The 17,116-nt window shown below is 39.9% G+C and overlaps 1 protein-coding gene across 2 annotated transcripts in view; it reads left to right on the forward strand.

The window, feature by feature from the left end:
* Window positions 1-17,116, forward strand: part of cdkal1 (CDK5 regulatory subunit associated protein 1-like 1) — a 227,723-nt gene that overhangs the window by 160,930 nt on the left and 49,677 nt on the right. For both annotated transcript variants that reach the window (XM_029450878.1, XM_029450879.1), the window contains 2 exons: window positions 2,271-2,451; window positions 11,556-11,618. In XM_029450878.1, the coding sequence (XP_029306738.1) occupies window positions 2,271-2,451; window positions 11,556-11,618 (244 nt within the window). The remainder of the gene's footprint in view (window positions 1-2,270; window positions 2,452-11,555; window positions 11,619-17,116) is intronic.

Here is a 17,116-nt window from a genome sequence, read left to right on the forward strand (position 1 = left end):
CTCGAGAATGGAAAGTACACAGTGGCTACCTAGAGTATACCCCCTCACCACTACTATCACCAAAGGGAAAATTGGATATGCAAGCCCCGGAGAGATGCAACAGATTCTTTGTTTATCTATTGAGGCTAGAAAAAAAAGTGCTTGTTTGTTTGCATTGCTAATTTTATTTACTTTCCCTCCTACGGTCGTTAATGAAATAGCTAGGGAGTATATTTTATATATTTTATACTCCTGTGACGGGCAATAAATAATGTGAGTGTAATACAACGTTTCTTTCATCCCTGCAGGAGAAGAATGTTTTCTGTGATTAGATCCGATAGGCTGCGCATATTTTATTAAGTGTGGCCTACAAAATGTTACGTACTGTTGACCATAATGTGGGAACACATCGACACAGCAGGGAACCTTGGCATCAGAAAATTAACTATATCTTTCCGTTTTCAGGCTATTTTACTTGATTAATAATTGTTAAAAGCCTACAGGCTGCACATAGTGCTTTGTTTACCTAACAAAGTAAAGGATTAAAACTGTGGATTTTGTGTTAAATACTCAGGGGCTTTGGAACCACTGCTTGAGGGGATCCAAGAAGTAAAATATTAATCACAAATGGCAAATTATTCATTTATTCATCCATTTGACTATTCCATGCTCAGATTTTTGTTTTTCATTTATTTGGTTTTACTTTTCCATAGGGTAGTTGTCAGGCAGATCTTAGAGGTCAAGGATTCCTAAACCTGCAGGCCATTGGTTAATATTAATGACCATAAGCCAATTGGAACTCATCAATAGGTCAGAGGTTATCATGGGGTTGCAGATGCAGGAAGTTAATGTAATTAAAGATGCATCATGTTGTCGATTAATTTTACACTCTTCTCAATGTCGTTGTTGAGCTGTCTTTCTCTTTGTCGCTCTGTCGCTTATCCCTATGCGTGTGTTTGTTTCTTGCCTTACTGTCTTGTCTAATGGATTTACAACAGGAGATAAATCATTCTTCATATTTGTACTTTTTATTTCATTGCTGTCTTTGTTTTGTGTGAGCACTTCTGCAGCCAGATCCATATTTGTAGGAGCAGGGAGCATATACAGTTAAGGAATTACAACATGAGAGGAGAGACGCTTGTTTAAAATGAGTGAGGAAAGGAAAAGAGAATGAGTGGCATGAATAAAGATTAGTGTAAGAGTGAACAGAAAGAAGCACGCCAAAATTACAGGTGATTGATAGTTTGCTTAGTCACTATGGTCGTCCTCTTCCATTCCATCCAAAGACTTTTCAAAGGAAATCTGTGCAGTTGTCTGTTACTAATGACATCATGGCTTCTTGTAGCAGGCTACTTGCCATATAACACATTACATTAAGAGGCTCCAGTGTCGCTCTTATTCCACTCCATCTTGGTGTTTGATAAAAGGCATGTAATCAATGGCTTGGCTTGCTTGTATTGAGAATAATTTCCAATAATTTCTGTATTGAATACCATTCCCAGTCTGACTTTTAGGAGAAAAAAAGGCCATTATTGCAAATAACTGCTTCCTCAAAAAACAGGCATGTTAAATTAATTTTGGGATCAAACGAAAACAGCACAACACAAGTATGCACTCTAGAGACGCACGGTCTTCTGACAGAAAACAATAACTTATCTTTGGAGTTGTTTCACAAGCCGTCAATATGCTGCTGTCATAACAAGCACAATACATAGAACCAATCGATGCATCTATTCTCACACTCTACTGGCTACAATTAATACAATGAGCCAGCGGGTCAATAATCAATAGCTAGTGATTGGTGGCTGAGGTTGCTAACCAAGGTCTGATTGGCTAAATGTGTCCATAGGGAAAAGCTTTAGCCTTTCTAATGCTATGGGGATTCACATAGTGTTTCAAAGGCGCCCATCAACAGTGAGAAAATGTCTGTGAATCGCAAACTTCAGAGTCATTTTAAGTAATTAATCGAGTAATTAGATGTTAAGATCAAATAAATTATGTTGATGCTTCCTGATTGTCAAAATATGTTATGTGGGGCTAGTTACACAACAATACTATGAGCTTTTGGCCCTAACAGATATTCTTTGGTGCTCAACCAAATGATATAGTTTGCCAATGGTATTATTGTTTTTAATGTTATCTTTATCCTGATCATTCAAAGGATCACTTCGCTATTTTGATGTTCAAAGTTTTATCTAGTTTAAAAAAAGAAAAGAAGATGGTTTTACTGCCAGAAATGTAAAAAAGCTTTGATATATGGCTTGATACAAGACTGTCTGTCTCTCTTTTAGGGTCCCAGGTGTAACTATTGCTACAGATTTAATCTGCGGTTTTCCTGGTGAGACGGAGGAAGACTTCCAAGAGACGGTAGACTTGGTGAAACTCTACCGATTCCCCAGTCTCTTCATCAATCAGTTTTACCCCAGGCCCGGTACACCTGCCGCCAAGATGGAGCAAGTACCAGCGCATATGGTGAGTGTGGACGAGGAGACGGAGACTCTGTTACTACTAATCATTTGACATATCGGATTTGGGCTAAATTTAGCTGCTCACTGTTATGAAGTGGCCACATTTACACACATTTTACAAAAATCTGTATGTTTGCCAGAACAAGGCCTTTAACACTTTAACACCTCTGTTGTAGGATTGTTAATTGAGATTTGTGATGTCACAAAATGTTATTTGCCGCAAAGCAGAAAACATGATCTGACTTACAACAAAGAGAAACGGTATATATATATATTTACACTATCCACAGAAACTTCTGGCTCTTTCTTCTGGTTTCATGCTTGCTTCAGTAAGATGATGCGTATTTTTCATGTCTGATACAGAAGTTTGTGTCTTTTGTGCGTTTCTTTTTTTTTAAGTTAGAGATATCAGCTGTAAAACCAACCAACATATTTAAAAAATGTATGATTTACTAAATGTTATCTTAAACTATACTGGGCTGTCTTTAAGGGTTAATTAGTATTAAAAGTTGATAAATCAATTTAGCGACAACTATGAACCTTAGCGTATAATAAATCATGTATTATTGTGGAGGCGCGTTGTTGGATTCTGTGTAGTTTATTTATGGAATCGTGCTGGAATTGATGTCATCTGAAAAGGACAACTGTCAGCGAGTTACTCACTGACTTACTGACAATGTTGCGCAAAGGTCGCTGTACGCCTGGGTGTTAAACTACCTCACTAATTGGAAAATGCAAGTTGCGGGAGAAGGAGTTTGAACCATGGCTGAGTCGTGACTCTGGAACAAAACGCGAAAAACTGCTCCCTGTGTTGAAAGGAAATAAATGTAGACTCGATGTTGTTCAGCACTTTCCTATCCCACATACTAAAAGCCGCTATGCAGCAGGAGCCACGACTAAATCTGTGCCTACGCACAAAGACAGAAATTATGATTATTATAGATAATATATATAAAGACGCACATATTATTATTACTGTGCCTTATTTGAATGCATTCATTCACTGTACTCTAAGTGTACATGTGCGTGTGTGTTTATTGTGGATACACTGGCCAGCCTCCTGTTATATGGAAATGTAAAAGCATGTTCTAGATCTGTCAAAGCTGCAGTATAAATTTTAATATTGCTAATACTGAAAGACGTGTGTGTGTGTGTGTGTGTGTGTGTGTGGGGGGAGTGCGTGAGAGTTACGATGTCCCTTTCAGACAGATGGACACACACACATACAGCATGAAAGCAAACAGTGTTAATGTTAAATGGTAAAGCCTCAATTAAAGTTAAATATTTGCTGCTGGAAGTTAACTGCGACCAGAACGTCCACATTTGCACCAAAAAAGAGGAATCTTAATACTGCAATATTTCCTTAAATCAATTATTAGCAGAATAGCCACAGAGAGAGGGGAAACTTTTCCTATTAAGAATGTAACTTTGTGGTGAAGAAACAGCACAATAAGATATTACAAGAACTCATTAGTAATATCAACACAAGACAGAGGTTTCATGGAGCCAATATCTAACACATATATGTGTATACAACACATATATGTGTATACAACACATATATGTGTATACAACACATATGTGTATACAACACATTGTCTCATGGTGGCTGCTGCTTCCGGTATACCTCTTAGTGTTCTCTCTATAACCACACGGCTCCTAACAGATACTCTCGCTCTCTAAACCTGTTGCCAAATGATCCAATTAGCTAATGAAGCCATATTTGTTAGGAAGGGTGTGTGTAAGAGAAAGTGTAAGCAAGAGAGAAGCACAGATTGAACACATCACCATCAGCAGCTCCAGCGTTTTCATGACCTTTTGTCTCATAGGTTTCTCAGCTACATCATTTTTTGGCATCGCGGCGGTCATCTAACATAAATGTAAAATGTAAATCAACAGCTAAAGAGTACTGCTTGTTGTGTACTTATAATCCAATCTAGTCAAAGTCAGCCCATTTATAGTTGCTTACTTGGATCATAACCTAAATTCACATTTGATCATGTTGCACTATTGTGTAATGCTATCTAAATATGAGCATTCCATACTCAAAGATGTTGGAAAACATTTGTATGCAACAGTTCTCACATTAATGAATCTTAACCAACAAGCTTGATCTTGAACTTTCTTTCTTTGACTGTTTCTCTTTAGTTTTGTATCTGCTACATTATGCTATACCTTATACAATCTCTTCTTGCATTTGCACTCTCTCACTCTTTACCATCAAAGTGTTGACACATCTCTTTCAAGTGGAGCATCTTCATAAGTCATTCTCTTTTTCCCTCGTCCATCCTATCTCTTCATTCTCTGAGGAGAAGCTGAGTGTGTCTTAGAGGGATCAATCCCCAGACAACCACATCACTGCTTCTCTTCTTCTTATGTTTTTCTCGTCTCCTTTCTTTGTCCTCCAACTGTTTCATCCGACTTTTATTGTCAGCGGTTGGATGTCAGCACACATCTATCTAAGACTTCATTCCACACGCAGCTCTTTGATTGCCAGAATGTAGCATATTGAGGGTTCCTGTTTCTTGCCAAATCAGCCTTTTTGTTCATATGAAATAATTTGAATAGGTAATTTTATTGTTTATTCATTGACGGTAAGGTTTGTGCTAAATCTCAGATTAAATTGTCTGAAATACACAGGCAACAAAAAACGGGTGGATTGCATCAGTAGCTTTTTTAAAACTGCCAAGACATCGTCTTGTCATCCTGCATTCTAATAACCATGCTCATTGGCCATCTAAATGTCAAAATGTTAGTGAATTGTATTTGTGCTTGACAGAATAGTAAAAGGTGAGAGAGACAGACAGAGAGAGAGTCAGAATAATATGTTAGGGTCCCTGTAACCAGTACACCTACTGCGGTGGTTAAAGCTGCTCACAACATCACATCATCAGTCAGCATGCACCTGTTCTTACACACATACACACACAGCCCTACAGACAGATACACACATGCAGCGAGTGGTGGCAGCGAGGCGACGTCTAGGCCATGTAGGGTCAGTCATTAATATAGTGCACCAGATGGTTTGTCTGGAACACAACTGTGTTGAATAGCCACAGGAGGGATGGATGGAGAACTAGATGGAGTAGGAAGCAGAGACAGAAGGAGGTCTAATAGAGAAGGTAAGGAAGAAGGGAGGAAATTAAGAAAAGCAGAAAAAAGAAGAAGAATGAGAACAGCTATAAGGGACATGGCCATTGTTGGACCTGGAGGAGAACCAGCCCCCTTGCAAATGTAATTGGCCCCAATGAGTACTCAACTACTAAATGTAACAGCTGATGTGGTTGAGGAAGGTGAAGCTGATGGTCTTTGTCTATGGTTTACATCAACCTTACAACTGTAGCACACTGCCCTTTTAAAAGCAAGTGCAGATATTTACCCTTTCTTATCAGTATGGGACGCAGACGCAGTTTGGCTTTTACACTATTGGCCTCACGATTAATGGGAGGTACCAATGTTGTACCAACACACTGATTTCAGTGAATTAGTGTTCTTCAATTTACTGTACCTTCTTGGACAAATGGGTGTAATGTTGTTTTGGACATAAACGCAGGTGTAGGTCACCTCTCCATTGGAACAGAGAGGTGGGCCTTTGGTAGGAGGTGGTACGGCATGTCCACAGTCCATCTAGTGTTTAGACAGCAGTGGACATTCTGTATGATGAGCTGGTTAATTGAACAATACACCACATTTTCCAGAATACGGTCACAAGTATTAAATCATGTAAGCGCGTGTGTTCAGCATAATAGGCTGGAATAGATAATTGGCATTGAAGGAGTTTAGTATGAGAAAGGTCCACACATGCCTTGGATATCCTGGGAAATGTTACTTGTTTTACTAGTTTTTACTAGAAAATTATACTAGTTGTACCATTTCATTGTTTAATTGCATTATTAATATATTGTTTTGAACAGAGAATTGTCTGAGATATAGAAACTGAGGTTGGCCAAATAAGTACTCGTTATGTAAAAGTGAGAGTAAAGAAAAGACTGTTCTGAGTGAGTTAGTGTTGACAAGTTGGTTTTCTACATTTGGTCCCTTGTTTCTTGAGCACCTAGATGGTGAAGTAGCGACAACACTCTCTTCCTAAAAAGCTACTTTATTACTACTAATATTTGATCAAATAATTTTGACGATGAAAATATAAATTTTTTTCTTTAGCCGTCTGATTTATAGCCATGCCAGAAACACACATGTGAATAGAAAAACACAGAGATGGATTTGTCTCATTGAGTGAAGCAAAGAAACCCCATAGAGCTGCAGAGGGTCCAGCTGTGGTGTGGTTCAGGTGTTTTGAGGTAGCTGTAGATCTAACTTATTACCTATTGTAATAGATGATAAATGACAGAATGCAGGATGGAGCGGAGAGCAGAGCCAGATGGAAAAAAAGGAGACCACAGGGATGGAGGGAGAGAAGGGAGCATGTTGAGAATAAAGGGATGTGAACGCTATTAGCTTGGATCTCCATAATCATCCCCAGGTGACTAGAACTTAGCCTTGATAAATGGACTTGCTGAGTGGAGGGTGCGTGTACGTCTGTGTGTGTGTGTGTGTGTTGGATGTCCATTTGTATGCAAGGAGGAGTTGAGAATGAGCAGCTGCTGGAGCGAAAGGGAGAGAAAAAGGTGATAGAGATGGAGATTAGCTATTCTAGTGGGACAGTGTTTTTAATTTCCCCAGGTTGTAATTGGTTAAGAACTCCATTACCCACAAGGCACCAGTGTGGCAGCTGTCAAAGTGAAACAGCTGGCCAGCCACTAGTAGCTCCATCTCCTAGATTAACTATAATTTATCTAAACCTGGACACACAGGCAAACACTTGCAAAGACACACACACACACACACACACACACACACACACACACACACACACACACACACACACACACGGACACACACAACAGCATGCTTTCTCCCCTCTCTGTCTCAAATGCAGATACTTATTCTCTCACGCGAATATCAGGGGAGATAATAACACTTGACTAAAGGCAGTCGAACAGGTATTAAGGTTGAGTTAATGGTTAAGTTGCTGTCCCGGGCCAGGTAGGTCTGCACTTGATTAATGAAGACCTAGTTCACTAATATAGGAAGGAATAACACATTGCATTTTAATGATCACAGTTTTTGCTTGCCGCATTAAAATGCCTGACTAGGTCACCAGTATGGTGTTCACTCTAGAGATTGAACTTGCTGGGGAGACAGACAATAAAGAAATACAGTAGGTATAATTATCACAAAGTAAGTGAGTGTAGATTGTATAAAAGAGGAACTTTACTGATCCCTACGGGGGAATTTAGTTGGTCCTCCAGAAAGTTACTGGTGGAGAAAAAAAGCATGAATACAGTTTTTGTTTTTTTATGTTTTTAAATGGAAATTTAAAAGATCTGTTTTAAACTTAAAGGCAAACACTTATAGCATATTTAGAATGTCCAGAATGGATATGTACTTGCTTTCACATTTAAAGACCTCGCTGCACCTTCGAGTACATTAGATATATTTGTTTTGTTTTAATGTTAATAATGATGATTTTACAAAGTTGACATGGAAATAAAGATTACTTAAGAATCCAGAAATAATCTTACGATAATATAACGTTGCTCTATCAGATACTGGCTCAATAGACATTATCTGCATGAACAATAGCAGTGCATGCCTTGTGTACACCTTAACAGAACATGCAGCAGATCTGACACATGTCAACATAGCTGGAACATGTTCATGTCTAGTGTCCTCTGTAGAGAGAAAGGTCTAGGTGACCACTCTCGTTGTGATGCTTTAGGAAGTGTTAATCCTTTGCAGACAGACACAACCACACACTAGGCCTTAGGTTTTATTTGGAGTAATATAACACACATACATGCCGTGGGTGTAGGCTCTATAGCACTAACATCTGTCCGTCATTAGGGAAAGGCAAATGGGCACATACTGGTGAGCCACAAGCTCATACTGTGCAGGCTAAGGCAAGATCACTGTTACCTTGCCCCACAACACATTCCCATCCGGGCATACTGACATGCATGTACTTGTACTCTTATACACACACACACACACACACACACACACACACACACACACACACACACACACACACACACACACACACACACACACACACACACACACAGTATTTAGTTGCTGGTGATTCTGACTAAAATATTACTTTTAGGAATTTGCAATTCAGAAGACAACTATTTTCTTAATATTGTATCTATTCAGGTAGTCTCATTAACTATCAAGGAATCATAGCTAAGTCACGGTTATTGTACTGAAGAATTGCACGTCTTGTCTCATAGCTTCACAGCATTGTGCAGATATTTTTAAAAAGTTTTATATTGAACAGCAGTGTTTTTCTGAAGCTGTAAGTTAATGCGTGTTATTGGCAGCAGAGTGTGTGCTCCTGTCTACATCGCTCCTGCAAATGCTTGGAGTCTGTGTATGAATACAAGTGTATACATCCATGTAATGTCACTTCCCGTTAGACACAGCATCCGTCTCTGGTGGCAACAACAGATGGACGTAATGGTAACAACCATCGTTCATCATCACCACGGTGACAGGTCCACAGACGCACACAAACGCACACAAACACACACAGTGGCTTTGCATTGCTGGGATGTCACCAACACAACCTCGATGGCATGCTAGATTAACTTCTCTGGTTGATGAACCACATGCATGCACGCTCACACACACATACCTGTGTAAAGACTTTATTGTGCAGCACACTAATAAAGCTCTTAAAATGAAAAACACAATAGAATAGCAAAGGTAACACTGACTCACTGAGAGGCGACATAAAATTTGTATATTTTAAACGACAGTACAGTGATTCAGGTTAACAAGAAGAAATAAAGGCAAATGCATTGCAGACATTAAAAGTACACATCTCAGCTTCCCTCGTGCAGGCGTTTGTTAGTGGCTACTGATTAATTCCTCAGCTACAACTTGGTGTTGATGTGGGTTAATGAGAACATTTCATTCACTTCCCCTAAGACAAATACAAAACACAAATGTCCACCTCCTAACCTGCCATGTAAGTGGCAACATCACTTTAAAATGGCAAGACACTAGACTTACAAGTAATGAGATGAGGCCCCCCCCCCCCCCCCCCCCTTCATTCATTCCTTTTATGGTTGGAGATAATAAATTATTTCTCTTACCATTTTGTATTTTTTCTTTAATCATTTTTGTTGTCTGTCTCCTTTTGCTTTTCTCTTTCAGTTCCTTCTGTTTTCACATTGGCATTCAAATTACCTTGTATTTGCCATGTTTGGACACATTTGTCCTTTTTTTCAGCATGTGTTTTTGTGAGTCAGTGTGGGAGCACATCACATGTGTGCCTGTGGTGTGTGTTTTTGTAAGCATGTGTATGCTACTGGACTGGATAAATTCTGCTGGGAGTTCATTGGGGGCAGAAAAATCCTTTCCTGCGGTTACATCTGTCTTACAGTTACACGCACAGTTGAGCATCGCTGTGTACAGAGTGATGGTGAGAGTTATGAAGGGTTGGAAGGAAGAGAGAGAATGGTGTTAAGGAGCGATGATGAGAGGAATTCTCACACCTAAGGTGCTCCAGGCAGAGAGAGAACGTGGAGGGACAGAGTAGTGCCCTGAGGGATAAGCGGAAAGGCAAAGAAAACGAGAGAAAAGAGGATTTGGAGATTCTGGAGAGCCTTTTGACAGAGGGAGCGAGAGGGAATCAGGTGAAAACGAGAAGAGGATGGTAGACGAACTGGGCCAATGATTACAAGATTGTGTGGATCACAAGAGCCCTTGTTGAATGAAGAAGAAGCAGCAAGAGATGGTATAAATGGGCAGTGGGGAAGAAAAAGAAGTGAAGGGATACACAGATGTAAGGAATAGAGAGGAGTGATGAGAGGTGCAGTGATGAAAGGATGGGCCTCACTACTAGAAACGGAGAACAACTGAGGAAGTGGTAGTTGGCCAAGGGCAAAGAGTACAATTGCTACCTTTAAACACTTCTCTTTTCCACTGCTCTGTTCATTTTGTTTGGCACTTCTTTTCGTACATTGTCCTTTCCACTCCTTCCGTCCAAGAACATTAGCACAGCCTGTCATGTAATTTCATGCTAACTTTTAAAAACTATGTCCATCTTTGCCAACTTGACCACACATTTGTCCATATAATAAGATGTTTCTTCCTTCTCCGCATCCTCAAGCGTCATTTGACTGCCAATGCTATAATGATGCCTGAGTGTGATAGCAGAGCGACTTGTAGATTGTCTGCTCCGTATGTACAGATCTGGCCTAAGGGCTTTGAATCCAGCCCTCTATATGCACTAAGAAGAGGGAAGGAAGAGAAGAGAGCATAGCAATGAATGCATACTCCCTTTAGCTACAGTAGCATATACATATATCCTTCCCCCTTAGCCAGACATGCCCTAATCAGCAAGTTAATTAGCACTCTTTGTAACTGCATCGGCCTCATGTAACTGATTGCATTAACCACTGCCACACATCAAACAGTCATGTCTCACGCTTGTGCATCTCATTTCACATTAAGGACATGCAAGGTTAAGGCCAGACTTTGAGCGGGAATAAAATGAGAAAACTAAAAATATTTTCTGCCACAGCTGTTGGGCACATACATCTCCCCCCCCCCCACTCTGTTCTTCCATATTTTATAGATTTAATGAATTACTGTAGGCATTGTTCTCAGCTATAGCTATAGGTCTGTTTAAGTGACCCAATAAGTTAACATGAGTGAAACTGTACTGTGTGTCTATATCTATATACCATGTTATTCTATCTGCAAGACAAAGGATGAGGAAATGCTTTTTAGAATCTGTGATACCAAATGAACAAATACTCGGGTCAATGTTAAAAATGGGCTTGAAGTCCATGACAATAATGCAGACAAAGGGAAAGTCACATTCAAATTGAGTGGTTTACACACAGGGGGGTCATCATGGTGTATCTTTTCCCATCTAGATGAATGGTCTTTTATTTAACTATATACAATTAAATCTAAATTAAAGGATAATTAAGCTCCATCTTTTTGCATTGTTTTTTTAGCTGTAATATAGAAACATTAAGTTAGTGGTTTTCAAACTTTGAATGTCCTGTATATCTTTTTTATTGTTTACAGAAGAAGCAGAGGACTAAAGAGCTGTCTCAATTGTTCCACTCTTACAACCCCTATGACCACAAGGTAAGACATCCTTCAGTTTGTTCCCGGATCACTTCACTGCTTTACGTTTCTGTATCTACCTGTTTCACTTTTAAAATGTGCTGCTCTTTAATTGTTTCTTCTGCTGATTTCTACTGTGGAGAGCCCTGAATATTCAGCCTCATTCACCTTTAGAGCAGAAGCCTCCACTTGACTTCAAAAGTAGTTGTAGGTCACCATCGTCATTTATAGTGTTTGTTACTGATTACATTGTGTGTGTGTGTGTTTGAGAGAGAGAGAGAGATTGAATTCTGAAGTCAGAGATAAATCTTCTCAACTGTGTGTGTGTGTGTGTGTGTGTGTGTGTGTGTGTGTGTGTGTGTGTGTGTATAGACTCATACATGATGAGGTTAACATCTGACAGCATACTGAACATGCCTCTCTTCAGGCATGCTTAAGATGATGAGACCCTTGTGACAGCAATGTAAGTGTGTGTGTGTGTGTGTGTGTGTGTGTGTGCTGAGTTCTTATATAAAGATGTCCTTCTGAAAGTGACAAGCCCATGACAACAGCTGTCACCACATTTTTCTGCCGTCATGAAAAAGAAAAATTATATTTTGACGTATTAGACTATCATGGGTCCTTTTGTATAGCTACACACATCCAAATATATATTTCACACCTAATTTTTTGCTGTGATCGTGTAAATAACAATGATCAATGAGATATTTTTGCCCCATGTCTGAGTAGTGTGAACAGTAGTTATTTCTTTCCTATCATGATGAGATATAACGGAGGGCCCTGCTGCTGCTGTTGGTGATTAAAGCCTTCCTTTTAGTTGTCACACTGTGTTATTTAGCAGAGCTTTCACTTGGTCAAGTCTCTTTTACAGAGTTTATACCTCTGAAGGAGTTTGTGTCTGCGGGGCTGTTTGGTATATGTTATACACTAATTAAAAGGATTTGAGAGAGATCACGTTTTCACTGTGGCAGGCATGGATCTTTGCCTCCCACACACTGAAACAGGCACACACACACACTAATAATATTACACATGTAACATACATAAGTGATTGCATAAGCTCACAAACAGGGAATGTGAATTGATCAAAGTTAGCAGAGAATATCTGTAGAGTACATTAACACGTTTGCATCTAAATCAGTTACTTAGTATTTGTGAACATGCTTTCTCCTCAAGTATGATTCCCGGAGGAATAGCTAAGCCAACTGTAAGAAAGTGTACTATACTGCACGGGTTCCCAAACTTTGTGTGGCCAAGGCACACCAAAGACCAAGACAAAATCTCAAGGTGTTCATATCTGGGCAAAATACCCTCTATAACACATAGTTATGTTATCACTCTGTGAACATTTATTTAGTCCTTGTTCCCCCCCAACGGAACCCCGCGTCCCTCCCCCCCCCCCCCCCCCCCCTTAAATTCAGGAAGCTCCACTTCCAAACCCCCACACACACACACACGCTCGAACGCACACACCTGCAGTCAGAGACAGAGCGGAGGAAAGGTAAGGAGAGAACTTAAAAGAGCTGCGCCACGCACGGACCTCATCCAGCCCAGGCAGCACCCCCCAGAGTAGTAAACCTAGGGGAAACACTGAAGTAAATTACAAATCATTCATAACCTTGTGTACAGTTAAATGCAATAGGCCTAATTGTTTCAAAATCCCACGGCACACCGGGATTTGTCTGGCACACCGTTTGGGAACCCCCGCTTTACTGAGCCAGCTTTGCTGAGCTTTGCCATCTCACAAACTGAACAGTTTGTTCTTTTACACTTTGTTGTGCTCACTGTCTGTTTAGTTTTTTTTGTCAACAGGCTAATTCATAAATGATCAAATTGTTCATGTCCTAGCAAGCCCAATAAATAGTCCAGGTTTTTAGATAAAGGCGAGAGCACTCCTCTGAAAGTGTTGCACATGACAAACCACTTCCAAAACCCATAAAAGACAATAACAGAGAGGCACCTACAACAGAAACCCACTTGTTCTAAGTCCATCCCTATATGTATGTTAGTTTTTACAGGGTAAGTGTTTTATTCTCAAAAGTACCACTTTAAAGGCACTGTATCGTCTCGCCACTTCTTATACCTCTAAAATCACTCTGAGCCAGTGCGAAGTTTGAGATCCTCGGGGGTAAAAAGCCCTTGTCCATTCCAAAGTTAAGACTAAAGATGAAACATGGCCGCAGTCAGAGCCTCAGACCTTCTGACATGCCTTCTCATGGAGGACAATTATTAGAAATGTAGTCGTAACAAACCGTAAATACATTTATTTAATAAAGACATTCTTTTTCAAATGTCCACATTGGTTTGTGGTGATATTTGTTCATGTGTATTTGGCACATTACATTCTGTTTCTCTACGCTGTAAAGGACATTCTTGTAAACAGTTATGTTGAAATATAAAATACTAATTAAGTGGGTAATAAAATAGTTCTGATATGCCACATTTAATTCTGCTGTTTAACATGTGTTTTTAATCCCAACTAGAGTAAAATGTCTAATTTTGTGCATAAAATGTGTCAAAAGTAATCCTGTCCTATTATAACATATCTGATAGCCTCCATACATAAATATGTTTAACATGTCAAGCAAGTTTCTTGTAAATCTTCCATGCAGCACAACTTACAGCCATGTTCCTGTAGGTCTTATTCCTTCTTCTATAGATTGTGTAGCTGTGCAAATAAATCCCCTTCCATTACAAACCCAGATAGCCGTGAGATATGATTTAATGATAATAAATCTAATGTCAAGCATGCTTCCTCCCAGATCAACCACGTTTCTGCCTGTCCTTGCCCATGTCCATACACCATGGAAATGTTGGGGCAAATCAGCTTGTATTAAGCCCATATAGCCGTCAGATAGAAATAAATGAAGTCTGATCATGTCCCTCATTTTACATTAAATTCCCTTGGGTGTCTGGCGTTTCAGCTTACGGTTTATGTAAGGATATATTGTGTTTACTAATACATGTGTGTGTGTGTGTGTGTGTGTGTGTGTGTGTGTGTGTGTGTGTGTGTGTGTGCAAGGGTAAAAGAGAGATAAAGAGAGATGGAGAGAGACAGCGCACAGATTTAGAAGGAAGGGAGAAATTGGTGTCTTTACAACCATTATTGTTAATACGCATCCTCCTATAGGTATGGAAGGGTCATTAATACAGACTGAGTCAGGGTGGGGGTGGTGGGTTAGTGAGGCTTTATTGTTCCATAGCTCCAGGCTGCCAGCCAAATGAAACAATGTTTTTAAATGAACTAATTGTTTAGGTTGTTTTGTACCATGCTTGTTTCCTAATCTCCCGTGGCTAGCTCTGAATCACAAATGTGGAAAATGGCTAGCTAAAACGCAAATGAAAATGGGCAGTCAATCAGAATATTTGTTCTTTTTCTTTTGTTTTCATTGTCTGCCTTTCTTTCTTTCTATTTTTATTTTATTTTTCTCCAACAGCCTTTCTTTTGCAATGTTATAACTATGTCTGCGGTAGATGTTTTCATGTGTATTCATTTACATGTAGACAATTGTACTCATCTGGTGTGTATGTTTAAAAGACAGAAGTGTGTGTGTGTGTGTGTGTGTGTGTGTGTGTGTGTGTGTGTGTGTGTGTGTGTGTGTGTGTGTGTGTGTTTTCCTGATGATTAATGTGAAATATCTTATAGCCAGATGGTGCTGAACAAGGCCCATCCATCAGCAATGAAAAGACCAGTGGGCAGAAAGCTGGCGGAGCACTTTGTCTAGGGCCAATGCCCCGCACCGGACACACACACACACACGCACACGGGCCACACACACACACACACATCTCTCTCTCTCTCTCTCTCTCTCTCTCTCTCTCTCTCTCTCTCTCTCTCTCTCTCTCTCTCTAAGGCCTTGACTGTGTAACCCACTGAGCCATGTTGAAGCCTTGTGTTGTGTTTTGGAATACAGGTTCTTGCTTGTTTCTTTGCTGCCAGGGTCTCACATGAGTGGAAAACAAGTCTGGTATAGTTTTGACATGTACTGACCTGCTACCCATTTTGGTCACAAGACAGAGTTTGAGGCTCAAATAGTTGCATGTTGTACCATTCGAGAGCATGATTTGGGATATGAGTTTCTGAGTAAGAAAACATTAACATGTGCTGTATTGGTCAGTATCAACCACTAACCAGATGTCTGAAAAGTGTACTTGAATAACAATTGACCGGCAACGTCAAGGCTGTGAAGATACTTTTTGTTTACCAGTTCTGTCTTTGTTCACATGCACTCGGACTCATTTATATATTGAATCATCCAGGAAAGCCAATATGTTCAACCTTCGATCACAACTAAGTTTCAAGTTGTTACTGGAGGTCTCTTCCAGATTTAATTGGGAGATTTTAAACCGGCAACTTAGCGGTCTAAAGCCTTGTTTCTCTGAGCTGTAGGCCTCTGCTGTGCCTGTTCTCTGTGTTCACATTACATATAATTATTCCAGTTTTTATTCATCAATGCGATCCAATGAGAGGGATGATACACAGTGCTGCTGGCATGCTTGTCTTGCTTTTGTTTGTAAAGAGTGACCACAGTTTATTCCCTTGTGCATATGTGTGCACGTGTGTATGAACACACTACACACACACACACAGACTTCTGTCCCTTCCCTTTGCTGCATCACCTTGTCATCTGGTCTAAAGTTTTGCTCCCTTAAGGCTTTGCCCTTTCAGGCTGATGTTGTGAAACTCCCATCATGCTTTAGTTATTCTCCGCAAACTTAATGTGTGTGTGAGTGTCCATGCATTCAGCTGTTTCTGGCAGAGCTAATAAAGCCCCTCTCCCCCCACACTGTCATAGTCTCCTGAGAGCACACACACGGACACATACATACAATCTCCATGCTGTGTTCATAGGCCTGAATGACGGGGGTGACAGTTTTCCTTGCGGCAAGAGAGGAGGGACAAGCTGTCAACATGACCCGTTGCACCTGCCCACCAACACAGACAGAGAGAGAGAGAGAGAGAGAGAGAGAGAGAGAGAGAGAGAGAGAGAGAGAGAGAGAGAGAGAGAGAGAGAGAGAGAGAGAGAGATTCAAGTTGGAAATGGAGTGGGAGGTAGAGGTAGCTAAATGAAAGGCTTATAATGAAAGACTAACAAGAGAAAGACAGCATTTGCAGAAAATAAAACACTTAATTACACTCAATAAACTTTCCCCCTTCAGTTATTCTAAAATCCCAGTTTGCCTCATATAAGTTGACATAATTATTTATCATTTGAAGAAAAAAATAATTTTGTTAATTAGTCTAACAATTCTCTCTCTTCCCAACAGATCACTTTTTTCCACTCTTTGCTAAACTGAACAATTAGTATTCAGCTTGCTTTGACAATTTTAATTACTTTTATTTTGTAGAGGTTTTTTTTAAGCCCCTGTTTTGCGTTGTTATGAAAAGCTAACCTCCATCTTTGCCGAACTTGACATTTGCTTGCCACACTTTTTTTTTCTCCTTCTGTTAATTAAGGGACTATTTAGTGCAGGGGAAGCAAGGAGTGGAAGGAGGAAAAGATGATGGAAATATTGGT

The sequence above is a fragment of the Cottoperca gobio genome, chromosome 16, assembly GCF_900634415.1.
Source record: "Cottoperca gobio chromosome 16, fCotGob3.1, whole genome shotgun sequence".
Classification (NCBI taxonomy): domain Eukaryota; kingdom Metazoa; phylum Chordata; class Actinopteri; order Perciformes; family Bovichtidae; genus Cottoperca; species Cottoperca gobio.